At 41.9% G+C, this 15089-nt stretch overlaps 1 protein-coding gene across 2 annotated transcripts; it reads right to left on the bottom strand.

Moving 5' to 3' along the window:
• Positions 1-1862: 1862 nt before the first annotated feature.
• Positions 1863-13864, bottom strand: gap43 (growth associated protein 43). Of its 2 annotated transcripts, none has more exons than XM_077611224.1 (3): positions 13527-13864; positions 6982-7582; positions 1863-3064 (listed from the first exon to the last, which is right to left on the bottom strand). In XM_077611224.1, exons 1-3 carry the CDS (start codon positions 13554-13556, stop codon positions 2985-2987), a joined length of 711 nt encoding a protein of 236 aa, XP_077467350.1. In that variant the 5' UTR covers positions 13557-13864; the 3' UTR covers positions 1863-2984. The 2 variants fall into 2 exon arrangements, with proteins under 2 accessions (XP_077467350.1, XP_077467351.1); XM_077611225.1 differs by having other exon boundaries at positions 6988-7582; positions 13527-13861.
• Between the last annotated feature and the right edge of the window lie 1225 nt (positions 13865-15089).

Raw genomic sequence — 15089 nt, 5'->3', positions numbered from 1 at the left:
TGACACCCCTGCTCTAATTGTCCCTAAGTATGAGTGTGAGCATGAATGGTTGTCCGTCTCCTTATGCCCTGCGATTGGCTGGCCACCATTTCCGGTTGTCCCCCCGCCTGGTGCCCATTGTTGGCTGGGATAGGCTCCAGCACACCCTGTGACCCTTGTGAGGATATGCGGTACAGAAAATGAATGAACTTTTACCTTTTAAGTACAGCTCAAAATCTTTATATTCAATCTTTAAAAATTGTGTTTTGATGATTTATTAAAGAGCAATTATTTTAGCTGTATGCTCAATACAGCCGTTCTCTTTTTTCCATTTAGGACTATATACTTATTTACTGGAGCCTAAGCCTATCCTATACACTGACTTTGGTTGGGTGCATTGTGAATTGGCTTCCAGGCAATCAAAGAACTGCAATTTATCTCAATTAAATCATTGTTTAAAGAAGGATATTTTTTCCGCTAAATATTTTAAAGCCACTTGAATGGTCAAATTGTGCAAATTGTAACAGTGGTCTAGGAAGGTTTTAATGAACTCTGTGGTAGCGATTATTTTTTAAAGAGGAACTTACTGTAAAAGAAATATATAGAACCACAGATATTGATTACGTCTTACAAAATGGGGGTTGCTTTTTTCAAAATCCATTCAAGCCTTCCAAGGCAGAAATTGGATGTAATCTTGTCCACGTTGCCACTAGATAGCAGCAAACTTCACAATATCTGGCCAGCTATTGATTTTACATTTTTAATTCCCACATTTCTCTCTTTACAAACCACATATTCACAAAAACAACTTTTTATAATCATGCTTTGAGTGGATCGTGAAAAGAAAATTTTGGTGTCCAGTGAATTAAGCCTTGATGGTAGGGGTTTTGGGCAACCACTCTCTCTCTCTCTCTCTTATTTTCCGAACTGCCTATTCTCACAAGGGTCGTGGGGGGTGCTGGATCTTATCCCATCTGATATTGGGCACCAGGTGGGGGACAGCTTGAATTGGTGCACAGCCAATCGCAGGGCACAAGGAGACCGACAACCATTCACACTCACACTCATACCTAGGGGCAATTTAGAGTGTCCAATCGGTACTCGGACATTTGGTCGCCGGACTTTTGGTCGCCAGACGTTTGGTCGCCCGGAAGGTTATTGATAATTACCATTTTAAAATTGTTGCTCAAATTCCCTAAATACAAACTGCGAATTATTATTTAGTCATACTTAATGCCCTATTAATTATTAGGCTAAAGAAAAGCTCCACATTTCCCGGACTTTTATTGGTTTTTGTTGGAGAACTTGTTAAGACACTGACTGACGTACTTTCTTAAAAGGGACAACTCATGTACATACAAACTCTTATACACTCACACGTCCGCTCAGTGAAACTTCTCAGGGCTTTGATTGATGCGTAGACTGTGTTGTTTTACCTTGTTTTGTCGCTGGACTTTTGGTTGCCAGACTTTTGGTCGCTGGACGTTTGGTCGCCGGTTGTTTGGGTCCGGGCGACCAAACGTCCGCGACCAAATGTCCGGCGACCTAAAGTCCGGCGACCTAAAGTCCGGCGACCTAAAGTCCGGCGACCAAACAATTCAATCAGCCTAGCATGCGTGTCTTTGGAATGTGGAAGGAAACCGGAGTACCTGGAGAAAACCCACGCAGGCCCGGGGAGAACATGCAAACTCCACACAGGTGGGCCGACCTGGATTTGAACCCAGGACTCCCACTGTGAGGCCGACGCGCTAACCACTCATCCCCCAGGCTGCCCTAGGAGGGAAACCATACAGAGAAATATATTCAGAATGACATTTTAGTTCAAGTTTAAACCCTAAATTCATTCTAATAGTATCAACTTTCGAAAGAAACAACACGGTTAATATTGGTAATTGGCACATTTGCTTTATTTTGAAAACAGACATTGAAACCATTTGTAATGTTTTTTTTCCTCACAGGCTGGAACTTGTTAGATTGAAACTGGACATTGCACTCACTGAAACATAAGAAATTTTTTTCTTTGTTTGATCATTTGTATGTTTCTTTTTTATGTATTTTTCTTAACATCTGTGCAAGAGTATTATCCCAATTCATATAAACTGTCATAACAACACCAAAGACATCAAAAAGAAGCCGCCACACCTCTTAAGATTTCATAAATGCGAAAAAAGTTCCTCTCGGAGGGAGAGTTCCCATCATGCATCTGGTTCGATGGTTCATGCTACTGCTCTCATATTTGGTTGGCAGAATAATTTTTTTCACATAATACTACAGCGGATGTCTAAAGTTTATATACGGTCATGGCATTTTAATGGCAACAGGTCCTTTTCGGCAAATGAGGGTAAAGACAGTGTAAAAGTGTTATTAAAGCTTGAATGACTCAAGCAGAGTGAGATTAATAGTATATTGTCACACAGTATATGTTGTGGTATACAGCTCTCCAACTGGAAATGAGACACATTTAAGTATACATTCTTATCATATTGTGTTTGTATTTCCTGTTTGATGTGTTTTCAATACACATGAATTGTAATGAAAACGTGCATTTTAAATCCATCTTTTTTTGTGCGTGCACAGATTTTTTATTTTCACCTTTTAATGTGTACGAAAGGGCATTGTAAAGCAAATAAAGTCGAGTTTTATTTGCTATACATCTTCAAATGTGTATCTATCCAGTTGGGAGTTTTATGATCCACTGCCAAACCCTCTACAATACATTAGCAAAAGATGGTGGAAAGCAAATCTTCCTCCTCATCATTATAACAATCATATTTCAGAATCATCATCAACAACAAACAACATCATCACCACGTCATCATAGTATTAGCTTGAGCCAAAAAACTTCACGCTGGAAACTCCCCCAACATGAGAAAACCATTGCCACACAAAAATGACAAACAAATAAAAATGGGTTGCCTTTGCACTGGGAAGACAAAGAGCAACCTTTTTAGAATTTTGTTTTTCTTCATTCTCGTAATTTTTCAATTTGCAGGTTAGACTCCGCCTCACTCCTCTTTGCTCTCGGTGGCCTCTGGCGCTGCATCTGCTGGGGTATCACCCTCTGCTTTAGACTCCTCCGCAGCATCTAAGAGAATGAGGGGGTGACAGGTAGGAAATAAACTATCAGAGGCAGACTAGAAAATGAGCCAAAGAAAAAATCTGGCCTTGAGATAGAATGAACAAAACTTTTTACTCAAATTCCGGAATACAATGTATGAAGAGCAAGTTAAGGTGTGATCTCACACATTGGTTTGCACACAGGAATTGCTCTGTGTGTAAATCAGAAGTTCCTCAAGCCTGAGATATGATAGACTGTAAATATTAAAAGGGTGCCTGCTTCTAATGGGCTTTTAAAATATTTAAAGGGAGAGCACCTCGTCCTGTCATATCTGACGATGTCATCACCCAATGGTAAACTAATGGCAGAAACATCCAAAGGAGTTGATCAATGATCCAACGCACACGTGTCAAAGTGGCGGCCCAGGGGCCAAATCTGGACCGCCGCATAATTTTGTGTGGCCCGGGAAAGTAAATCATGAGTGCCGACTTTCCGTTTTAGGATCAAATTAAAATGAAGAGTATAAATGTATATTACATTTCCCGATTTTCCCCCTTTTAAATCAATAATTGTATTTTTTAATCTTTTTTTTCTGTGTTTTTAGTTCAAAAATCATTTTGTAAAATCTAAAAAATATATTTAAAAAACCTAAAATAATCATTGTTTTAGATCTATAAAAACGGAATATTCAGGGCTTTTAATCCATTTATTAAAAAAATCTTAATATTACATCTAAAATGGTCTGTCCCAGATGAAATGGCGTTGACGTTAATGCGGCCCGCGAACCAACCCGAGTTTGACACCCCTGATTCCAACGCGTAGGCAGAAAAAAATCTTAGTCTTACCAATGAAATTGTAAAATGTGTGCTTACCTGATGTTTGCTAACAACACCTTAATCTCATTCAACTTGCAGAAACTAAGTGAAGATACTACTTTATAATGAGCTCACCCTCTTTCGATAGAAACCATGGTAGGATGACATCATTGCATTTGTAACAGGGAGGATGGGACGTACGGGTAAATGCTTAATGAGTCAGTCTAAAGGGGAAGAAGTGAAGCAGACTGCTCTTGTCTAAATGTTTAAACATAAACCTAGAAGTGGGGATATGACTCAAGACATGATGATGTCATTTCGCAGAACTCTTGAGTGCTTTCTGAGTCACCATAATGTAAGGCAAGTCCCCAAAATGGATCTAGTGAGGTCACTTCCATCGTTATCATCATCGTTCCGTCTTTTACTCAACTACCTCAACCGTTTTTCGATTTGTTTTGGGACTACGATGACAGAGGGGAGAGCCTCCCAATAAACCAGAGGGTTAACCATTTAGCCAACCATTTACAGAATTATTCACACCCACCCTGAGGCAAGCAACTAACTGGGCCACGACTTATCACTCTCACTTTGTAAGGTTACATTAAAGCATTGTGTGTCTGTCCAAATTCACAATTTGCTCAAAATAAACACAGACGCTATATCGTTTCGCCCGTCTGCCTCACAATGTTTGGCTCTCAGTTTCAGCCTTTCTGTTGGATTGCTGCATGTTATCGGCATGCTTGCACAGGTTTTCGGAAAGCTGCTCCGGGATTTCTCAGAAATGACAAACACGCATGTTATACAATTTATCCATACAAGAATTTTACGTGACTGCTTTTGGAATATATGTTCGACAAAATAGCTATGCACAATGAAGACACACACAACCTTGTAACTATGAGGCCCCTTCGCATCCACACTTTCTAGTCAATTTAGGCTAAAGGTAAAAGCGTAATAAATAAACATGGCTATTATTGGGCGGCCCGGCAACTGAGTGGTTAGCGCGTCTCTCTGGGCCTGCGTGGGTTTTCCCCGGGTACTCCGGTTTCCTCCCACATTCCAAAGACATGCATGGGTAGAGTGATTGGACACTCTAAATTGCCCCTAGGTATGAGTGTGAGCATGAATGGTTGTTTGTCTCCTTGTGCCCTGCGATTGGGTGTCCCCCGCCTCTGGCCCGAAGTCAGCTGGGATAGGCTCCAGCACCCCCGTGACCCTAGTAAGCGGTTCAGAGAATTAGATGAGATGCTATAATCACTTTCCTCCCCGAAGTTGTTATCATTATTTTGTCGTGAAAATACAAAGTTTTCGCAACTGCACAGATATTAACCCTAAACCACATATGTCAAAGTGGCAGCCCGGGGGCCAAATCTGGCCCGCCGCATCATTTTGTGTGGCCCGGAAAAGTAAATCATGAGTGCCATCTTTCTGAGAGTAAAGATGTATATTAAATTTCCTGATTTTCTCCCTTTTAAATCAATAATTGTCATTTATTTTTTAATCATTTTTTTCTGTGTTTTTAGTTCAAAAATCATTTTGTAAAATCTAAAAATATATTTTAAAAAAGCTAAAATAAACATTGTTTTAGAGCTATAAAAAACAGAATATTCAGTTCTTTTAATCCATTTATTTAAAAAAATCTAAATATTATATCTAAAATGGTCCGGCCCACATGAAATCAAGTTGACGTTAAAGCGGCCCGCGAACCAACCCGAGTCTGACACTCCTGCCTTAAACGACTCACCTTGTAATTATCACACATTTGCAAATCAGGAAGAAAATTGATTCGTTTTGTTCTGTGTGTACCAGGACTTAAGTTCTGCTATTCATATAGATAGGGGGACCACCGGTTCCTGTTGTGGATCTGGACAGGTAGATACCATTAATCATTCATCTGTTTCAGAACACCTGTTATCTGTGGTCTGCTTTATGCAGGCCAGCTATCCCATCGAGGTGGTAACTATGACAACGCGAAGACACTGCTGCTTTGTGACCTAGATTCAGTGTAGCGCTCCAGTTGGTGTGCACGATTGTTGGTCGGTGTGTGTGTGTCAAGGTGGGTGTGTGCATGTTTGTGTGAGCGTGTGCGTGTCAATGTGGGTGTGTGCGTATGTGTGTCAATGTGGGTGTGTGCATGTTTGTGTGGGCGTCTCATGTCTCTGCGTAGTCCAGACTGAGCATGCTCCATTAACTACTGTACCTGTCTGTCCCAGACAGGAAAGTCCCTGGACTACAATTACTAGAGTTCCATTCATTACTTTCTATCCAATTACTCGGATGCTTGGTAAAAAGTACCAAATTAACTGGCGAACCAAATTGACTTTTTTGTGTGTTTTTTTTTGTTTTTTCTAATCTTTCCTATCTGTTTGTTGTTCAAAGTGCCTTATAATAATAATACTAATACTAATACTAATAATAATAATAATAATAATAATAATAATAATAATAATAATAATAATAATAATAATAATAATAATAATGATAATCGGACATAGGCTTTGTCATCATCATTGACCCGACAAAAAAGCCTAATTGTCATCATACCCAGAAACTGCGTGTGACGAAATTGGTAAAACCTTATGGTCTTGTGTAGAAATGTAAATGCATTTTTTTTCATACCAAAAGCATGTGTGGTAGTCTGATTGACCCCTTCATATTGTCCCTAGTTTTGCGCAAATGGTTGTTCATCTTGTCCACTGCGATTAGCTAGCAACAGATTTATGGTGCTCTTTGTGAGGATAAGCGGATCGCATTATGAATGAACATGAACTATGATTTGTTTTTGAATTAATTTTGAAGATTGCACGATTTCATAATGTATAAAAATACAGTTGGAAGGTTAGTGTCTGTATGAACCACCAGAGGTCTGCCAAGAAGGTTTAAATCTTTAAGACATGGCAAAAAGATATTACCTGTGTTGCTTGCCAAGTGGACGATAGGAATGCCGTCTATCATTTCTATTGAGTATTTTAACCTTGGACTTTCAAAGATTGCAATAGTCTGAACTCAATACCCCTGCTACTGCTACTTAAGGGACCATTTATGGTAAGTGGAGTTTGCAATTTTGTCCTGTTTTATTTTGAGTAGCATTTGTTGGTATTAAATATTAACATGAATAATAATCCATACCTTTACCTTTTGTTTGGTCAAGTTCCTCCTTCTCAGCTGCCGGGCTGGCAGCAGCAGGCACATCGGCTTGTCTGGCCGCCTCCTTTTCCACCTCCGCCTTCTCATCTGTGGCGGGACTCTTTGCTGCAGCTGGGGCCTCCACCTCTTTGGGGTTCTCTTCAGCTTTCTCCTCAGCCTTTGGCTCCTCTTTGGGGGGCTCAGAGGGTGCCGCGGGACAGGCGGACGCAGGTGCTGCCCCTACAGGAGACATTGCTGCTCCCGCAGTTGGGGGAGCAGCGGCTGCTGGTGAGTTAGCAGGCTTTTCTGCCACTGGACTTTTGGCTTTGCTCGTTTCCTCTTCCTTTTTTTCCTTCTCTTCTGTGGCATCCCCTTCCTCAGCTTCTGCTTTCTTCACCTCCTCGCCTCCCTCAGTTGCTTCTTCTGCGGCAGCGGGATTGTCTCCGTCCTTCTCTTCCTCTCCATCTTTCATCTTTTTCCGAGTTATGTGTCCGCGGAAGCTAGCCTGTATTTTGGTCGCAGCCTTATGGGCCTTGTTGTCTTCAGGTTTGTTTGGGGTACCATCCTGCTCAATTTTCTGGTCCACATCCTCATTTTTCTCCACCTGGATGCCAAGAAAGAGCTTATAGTAAAATACAAGTGAAAAACACATTGGGTGATCATAGTGAAAATGTCAAAACAAATCATGTTTTCTTACAGTGGTTGAGCATTTATCTTGAGAATGAAAATCTCAAGATGTCATGCTGGTATACCTTATTTACCGTACAGGTAAATAATGGATCACGTTGAAAGTTCACAGGAGACAGTAGCAAATACTTTAAAAATGGCAAAGGACAGGTGTTAGTGAGCTTGAAAATTGGTAAGCCTGATGTAGACATAGTGGACAGGTTGGGTCAAGTTTCCAGGGCTGATTTAAATTAAAAAAAGGCAAATGTAAGACGGGATGGGGACCATGGTTAGGAGAAGGAGAAGGAGTTATTAAAAGGGCACCATTATATTACCTTTGGTTACTGGATCCAAAGCTGTCCATCAAATAGTGGGTTGTGTAATGAGTCATTTAATCATCTAATGAAAAGAAATCAAATCAAATAAAGGAAACAATGATGAGCACTGAAAATGCAAACAAAATGTTACAATACATTGAAAATAAAGAAAGCAAATAAAGTTAGGTTCAATATTGTTCTAACCAATTTAAAAAAAACATTTTATGTCCACGTTAAAAAATATGAATAAGCAACATTGAGCAAAAACAACTTGTACATGCAAGCAGTGTAACATAAGTTAGGGCAAATGATAAAAATGTAGAAATAAATTAATGTGTTTATTGATTTTGTTAAAGTGATCTCATTCTGTTCAGTTAGGAATGAATGTTCTTTCATCATTAAAAACAAATATGGAAACTGCACACTTGTGAATAGCCTGGTAATACTGTTGGATATAATTAGTTAATAGCCAACCTTAGAGACGAGGCATCTTAATGACGCACAGTAATATTCTCCACTAACGCCCTCTGAGTTAAAGCAATATAAAATCCTAAATTTGTTCTCCAACCACAAGGAGTCCAGATAAAGAAAAGGTTTCTATGACTTCCATCTCATCTTGCTGCTAGGGAACCAAGCGCCTGCCTTCCTCAGTATTCACGACTGTGTCCCTTCCAACTATCAAAGGTTACCTTGGCAACCACAGTGCTAGCTCATCACCGTGCTGTCTGCTGGTCGGTAAAATGGTTTCAACATTTCACTGGAATGAAAGACTACCCTGATCAGCAGTGTACCTGACCTTTTGCTAGCCAATAGGAACTCGTAAATCAGAGTTGCAATCAGCTACCCTAAATTGTGGTTCTCTTCTTGGAGGTAGTTTCAGAGTCCAGTGTATGTGTGTGTGTGTGGGGGGGGGGGGTATCACTTCTATCAGTTTGTCTGCAATTTTGCATTAGAATTATTTATTCTTGGGGGCAATGAATGTGAACAAGCCTAGAATGTCAAAATGTCTTGTTTTATATGGTCCTTACAATCATATAGAGTTAAAGTGAGACAACTGTGTCGGTATCTAGCACAGGTGAGTTACATGATTTACTAGCTGCTGGCCCTAAAAGCCAACACATCATCTTCAGGGTCAGTGTGTCAGCTCAATATTGCAGCAGAGGCGACAAGGTGCAGTCACACTCATATTCTGGCCCAAGGGTTAAGAGGATGTAAATCAGCCTCATATTGTTCAATTCTTAATGGAAAACCATTTAGGCTCCACCATTTTAAAAATAGATCACCAAGCTAAGTGTGATGGTACTCGGACATTTCGTCGAAAGACGTTTGGTCCCCGGACGTTTGGTCGACCGGACGTTTGGTCGACCGGACGTTTGGTCGACCGGACGTTTGGTCGAACGGACGTTTGGTAGAACGGACGTTTGGTAGAACGGACGTTTGGTAGAACGGACGTTTGGTAGAACGGACGTTTGGTAGAACGGACATTTGGTCGGCGGGTTGTTACTGTTGAAACCAGCTCTCAAAATTGTAATCATGAGAGAGTTTAATATCTAAATATCTAATATCAAAATATCAACAGTAAACTCTCTGTCATAATTTGACAGCGAGCGCACCCGGCGACCAAACGTCCGTTCTACCAAACGTCTGTTCCACCAAACGTCCGTTCCACCAAACGTCCGTTCCACCAAACGTCCGTTCCACCAAACGTCCGTTCGACCAAACGTCCGGTCGACCAAACGTCCGGTCGACCAAACGTCCGGTCGACCAAACGTCCGGTCGACCAAACGTCCGGTCGACCAAACGTCCGGTCGACCAAACGTCCGGTCGACCAAACGTCCGGTCGACCAAACGTCCGGTCGACCAAACGTCCGGTCGACCAAACGTCCGGTCGACCAAACGTCCGGTCGACCAAACGTCCGGTCGACCAAACGTCCGGTCGACCAAACGTCCGGTCACGAAGTGGGATAACATCGAATACTACTGCTAACCAAGAGTTAGAATGATTCAATTAATTATACAAAACAAGATTTCAGGTGGCCTTTTATAAGGGCTGATCTCATTGGTGCTTAAAATTACCAAAATTTGACCCAAGCACTTAACTCTAAATATAATTACTTACTGGCTGCATACAATGAGTCAGACAGGGAGAAAAGGAGATGGCAACGGACGAGGGTGTTGGGGAATATGGTGGTATGACATCATCATTGGATCGGAGGGGGTTGCCAGCTACTTTAGAGATTAGGGTGTATGAGTGCAAATGTAATAACGTGCCAGCAGTGATCTCATTGAGTTTATGAGGATGAAGAGGGAGATCATCATCGTAGTTTGATCGCATTTGTGGTGGCAAAATTTGTATTATCGATAATGGATTTGTTCACTTCCGTTCCAAATTGCGGGAATTGCCGATATTTATACATTTGATGGACTTTTATTATTTACTGAAGAGATAATTTATCAAACAAGTAATCAAAGATAAAATATATGGCAGTAAACTGTGTCTTGTGTTAAATGCATAGTTTAGGCACTATTCTCTTCAATATTTGCTAGGCCTACATTTTCATTCAAAAAGTCGAGCTGCGGCGCCCATGGGTACAAATAGACCACTCCCATCAGTTCAAACTTGAACATCATTTCACCCCGATGACTTGGTAGAGAGATAACATATTTGCATTTTCAAGTTAATTAAAGGAATGACTAACTCTCCAGAATGACGAGGCAGTACAGAATTTGCAAAATGACGTCCCGCGGTAATTGACTTCCAGTGTGATTTTGAAATCACTGCAGAAAAATAATGATGGAAAATTACAACATGATAAGACTAAATAGTAAGCGGTCATCTTATCATTTAAAAATAACTTGAATGCAGAACAATGATCATCAGAATGTGCTCCACGTCCTATCAGACAACTAGATGTGTCTATTACATCGGCAATCGGTTGCGTTCACTGTCTGCCTCTGCCCTTGGGTGGGCACCAGCTGTCGTGAGAACCACACCCAGAGTCATTGGCTCTAGATCTATAACCACCCGCGCTCACGCACGAAGACATCCCATCCCCCAACAGTGACACAGTAGCAATTCACCACCTTCTCAGTGTCTCATTGCCAGTGCCATTCGGGACTCATTTCAGAAAGTAGGGAAGACAGGAGCAATGGTTGATCTGCCACGGAACCATTTTTCATACAAATGAACACGTTTGGCACTTGCTTTAAGCTTTTTCTCTCTCTCTTTCCACAGGAAATGATCTGAACACATTTCCTACATTTTATTTTATTTTACAAAAGATGAAATCGTATGTGTCAAGTACATCTGTACAATTAGACGATGTTAATAGTCATGTGTATTTTAGAACAATCATTAGCTGAAAGATCAATGCTAGTAAGATTTTAGTTATTAATGGAGAAATGATCCAGACACCAAGCCTCATATGCTTTCTCTACTTTGTTTCTTACCAAGACAACTGTGCGTACATTCTCTCTCTATAGCTCACTCGCTCGTTTGCTCTCGTCTCTCCCCGTCTCGCTCGGCGTAGCGCCACACCCTTTTAGCCAACGATCTCCTGCAGATGAGTCTAGGGTGGTTCAGGTGGCGACAGCCACAGCCCCTGGCAGCCATCGCTGCGTCATCCCTCCCTTTCGTCCATCAGTCACCGAGCGACGTGACAGGATGTTCAGCGTCTTCACGACAAAGCCATGCTGCAACTGATACGCCAACATATGCCTGTGCTGTTACATCATCTGGAGCAGCCTTTAATTCAATTTTAGTGAGTCGCTGTCTGAACAAAGGCTCCGCAATCGCCACTGATCTGACAAGGGAGCATGCGTTGGGGAGAGCTGCAGGTGGGGGAGGAGAGAGTTGGAGGAAAATGATGGCTGGACACGAAGTGGTGGCCACGGGGGAATGGAAGAAAGGCAATATGGCACACAACTCGTAGTACAGCTAAATCCTTCACTATAGTTGGAGACGAGACATGATAGGCAGGTTTGTGAATCCATTTGTCTTAGGAAGAAGACTCCCAAGTTATTCGAAATATTTCCCAAAACATAAAGGCTACTCAGGGTTATGATCCGTTAGAATTATCCTTAGACAAAAGATAAACCTTGAGTTCAAAGCCACTCCCATAGAACAGGATGCTTTATTAGGGTAACTCCTTCCCCACCCCCTCTATTGGTCAGAAGAAATAAAGTGGATTTTTTAGCATAGGTGCATCGGTGTTTGGAGTCTAAAATGGATAAACCTTCAACCCTGAGGCAGCTATGCTTGAAGCCGCCATCACTGGGAAAGCTCGCTAAAAAGCCGGTGCCTCACCCACCACATGTCTGCGGTGTGCAGCATGCTGCCCCCCCCCCCCCCCCTCCAGGTTTCCGCCCCTCATCTCTACCTCCTCCAACCATCATCCCTCATTCTGCCACCATCTAGTTTTATTTCCTTTTCTGCCTCCTCGCATCCACTCAACCTCGCTACCTTCCGCTACATTACGTCCATTTAAATCATTATTTTACCCACACTCCTTCTCCTCGCTAGTACATTTTTATGCATCTCCACTGGAAATATTCATATGGGTATTCCAACTATTTTTGTACTAAATCTCACTGCTGCCTCGTCTTTTTTTTTGCTCTTCCTTCAACTGTCATGCCATACTTAATATCTCCCACCTGCCACAGTGAATACGACTCATCCAGAAATTAATGAAGTGCCATCAAAATCTACTATGTCACGAATCTTATCAAATGAGACTCATTTAATTTGCAATGTAGAAGGAATGATTCTCGTAAAAGAAAAAATATTGCCGTAATGGTTAATGCAACACCTCTTTCTTTTCCACACCCATTTCCATGCAGCACGTTGCCTAATTTTCTTTTTTTACACTCAGACTCCCCAAAAGCACCCTTTCACACCCTTTAAATAAGTGCACACTTGATTGTACCCTCCATTGGCAGCATCCACTCATTGAGTTGGAGGGCTATGATAATCTATTTAGAGCCATTTATTCCCATTGTAATCCCCCGAGGCCGCTGGCATGGTGCTGCTCTCTCACTCCGCACCCCACCCTTTTTTCCTCCTCCTTGCTGTGGAAATGTACTTTTTTGGGGAGAGTTACCCACTTACTCTCAAGACAATAGAAAGCAAAATATGATCATTCTGTCAAGGATGGACTAACAAGCGTGGTTAAATTTGCTGCAATTAATAGGAATAACAAAGCCATTGAATTAATGTGTTTGAGAAAATGGAAACTCCTTTTTTTCCACTTCTAACAAGTGCGTGATCAATAGGAGGGAATGTCCCTCCAGATTAAATTACAGTCTGGAATAGGAAATACACTATGAAGTCGGAGAAGTATCGTAGCAGTATCCATTCATGGAGGATAATCCCATCCACAAGGCGTGTCTGGGGTCCCTGTAGAAAAACCACTAGGAAAAGAAACTGAGCCCCATAGTCCAAGTAATTCACATCATCTTCTATAACCGCTGACTGACAGCAAAGGAACAATCTGAAAGTTGAAAGTTGAGATGCAGCAATTTGCTGACATGAAATGAAAATGGATGAAATAAATGAGAGCAGTTTACCGGCTTGGTTCTTCTTATGCAGCACAGCATAGTTGTTGCCGTAGTATCCTTCCTTTTTCTTCTCCGCTTCTTTCCTTCCCTTTTCCTTCTTTTCTCTTCTTCTCTCCCTCTCTCACGTGCACTCACTCTCGCTCACTTTCGTGCACACACACTCACACACACACTTTTCTCTCGCTCTCTCTCTCTCTCTGGATGGATCAACAGCTATGCTGCCCAGTGCATTTACTCTTGCCAGTCTGCACATACACTGTCTTCGCTAAGTCTGCCTGGTTTGCACCTCTCTCTCGCTCTCTCATTCTCTTTTTTTGCTCGCTCTCCTTCTCTCTCTTTCCCTGACAATGACTACAAGCCCGTCCTTAAAAACCCCACCCTTTGCCTTGCCCCTTCCATCCCTCTGTCCTTCCATCCTTCACACTACCCCCCCACCTTCTCAATCATAAAATGACCCCCCACAACCACCACCCATTTTAAAGCAGCGCTCTTCTCTTTTTATTTTTTTATTTTTTACATCTCTTCCAACTTCTCCTCCCTTTTCATTCATGCTCCACCAAAATCCCCTGCCCCACCCACAATTTGAAGGCCAAAAAACAGATCCCAACTATTACTAGTATCTGCATTTTTTTGTATGGAATTTCTGCCACGATTAGACTCCCCCGCTTCTTTTTCTCCAATTGAACTTCCCAGTCAGTGTCCAATGCACTCTGTGGATCTCAAATTAGTGTTAGGTCAACATCCAAATTGCTCAGACAATGCCAAAAGCACGTTTCATGAAAATGCCGGCATTCGTTATCACCACTCGAGAAATGTGAAAGATAGCAATACCGCATGCATAGATGCATGCATGCATACGCACCCAGTGCTCTTAGAACACGTCACCCGCAATATCATCCCACCCCCCATGCCCAGTGTGCTGTTCTCATGGAAACACTAGCAGATAGACTTGGAGAGCAGAGGAGGAGGAGTATTTGTGTGTGAGTGTGAGCAAGAAAAAAGGGATGGAGGTAGAAGGATGCAAAAGGGCCGGGTGTGGCAGTCTTATCCCCCTTCCTTCCCCCTTTTTTTCCTCCCTCTCTTCTCACATTTTGCTCACAGTCACATTTACTAAGCATTTATTTATCCCCACAAGTATGTTCACAGTCATTAATGTTCAGTATGGTGAGCAAACACCCATGCTGTGCTTTTCATCCTTACATTCCTAAGAAATCCACTACATGTTGGTTTCTATACCAGCAAGACCAGTACTAAAACACACCAAATCCAGCTAGGTTCTGTTGGATTTGTGTGTGTATATGTTTTCAAACTGATTTTGCTGGTACTTGTACCAGCATATGGTGGATTTCTTAGCAAAGAGAACATTAAGAACACACACTGTGGTGCCACAAGATTCCCCCACCCCCCTCTCTGACACTACTGAGTTGCAACAGATGCTCCAGACACAAAAAATGGGTGTATGGCATGGTCTGACAGAGGGGTTAAGAACAATTTGTGGTTTTTGTCTTTGCTTTTACCGGATTATTCCAGAAACACGTCACTGAGGGGAAGGTATTGACCTACACTGCTGAG

This window comes from Stigmatopora argus, chromosome 10 (genome assembly GCF_051989625.1).
Source record: "Stigmatopora argus isolate UIUO_Sarg chromosome 10, RoL_Sarg_1.0, whole genome shotgun sequence".
Lineage (NCBI taxonomy): Eukaryota > Metazoa > Chordata > Actinopteri > Syngnathiformes > Syngnathidae > Stigmatopora > Stigmatopora argus.
Note: the sequence above shows the minus strand (reverse complement) of the source record. Positions and strands in the feature narration are given on the sequence as shown.

What these genes read in the sequence shown, in the direction of transcription:
- gap43 (XM_077611224.1), bottom strand. Translation starts at nt 13,556, where the DNA reads ATGCTGTGCTGCATAAGAAGAACCAAGCCG. An exon ending in GCATAAGAAGAACCAAGCCG is followed by an intron (nt 7,583 to 13,526) that starts GTAAACTGCTCT and finishes CTTGGCATCCAG; the next exon opens with GTGGAGAAAAATGAGGATGT. An exon ending in TGACCAAACAAAAGGTAAAG is followed by an intron (nt 3,065 to 6,981) that starts GTATGGATTATT and finishes TCATTCTCTTAG; the next exon opens with ATGCTGCGGAGGAGTCTAAA.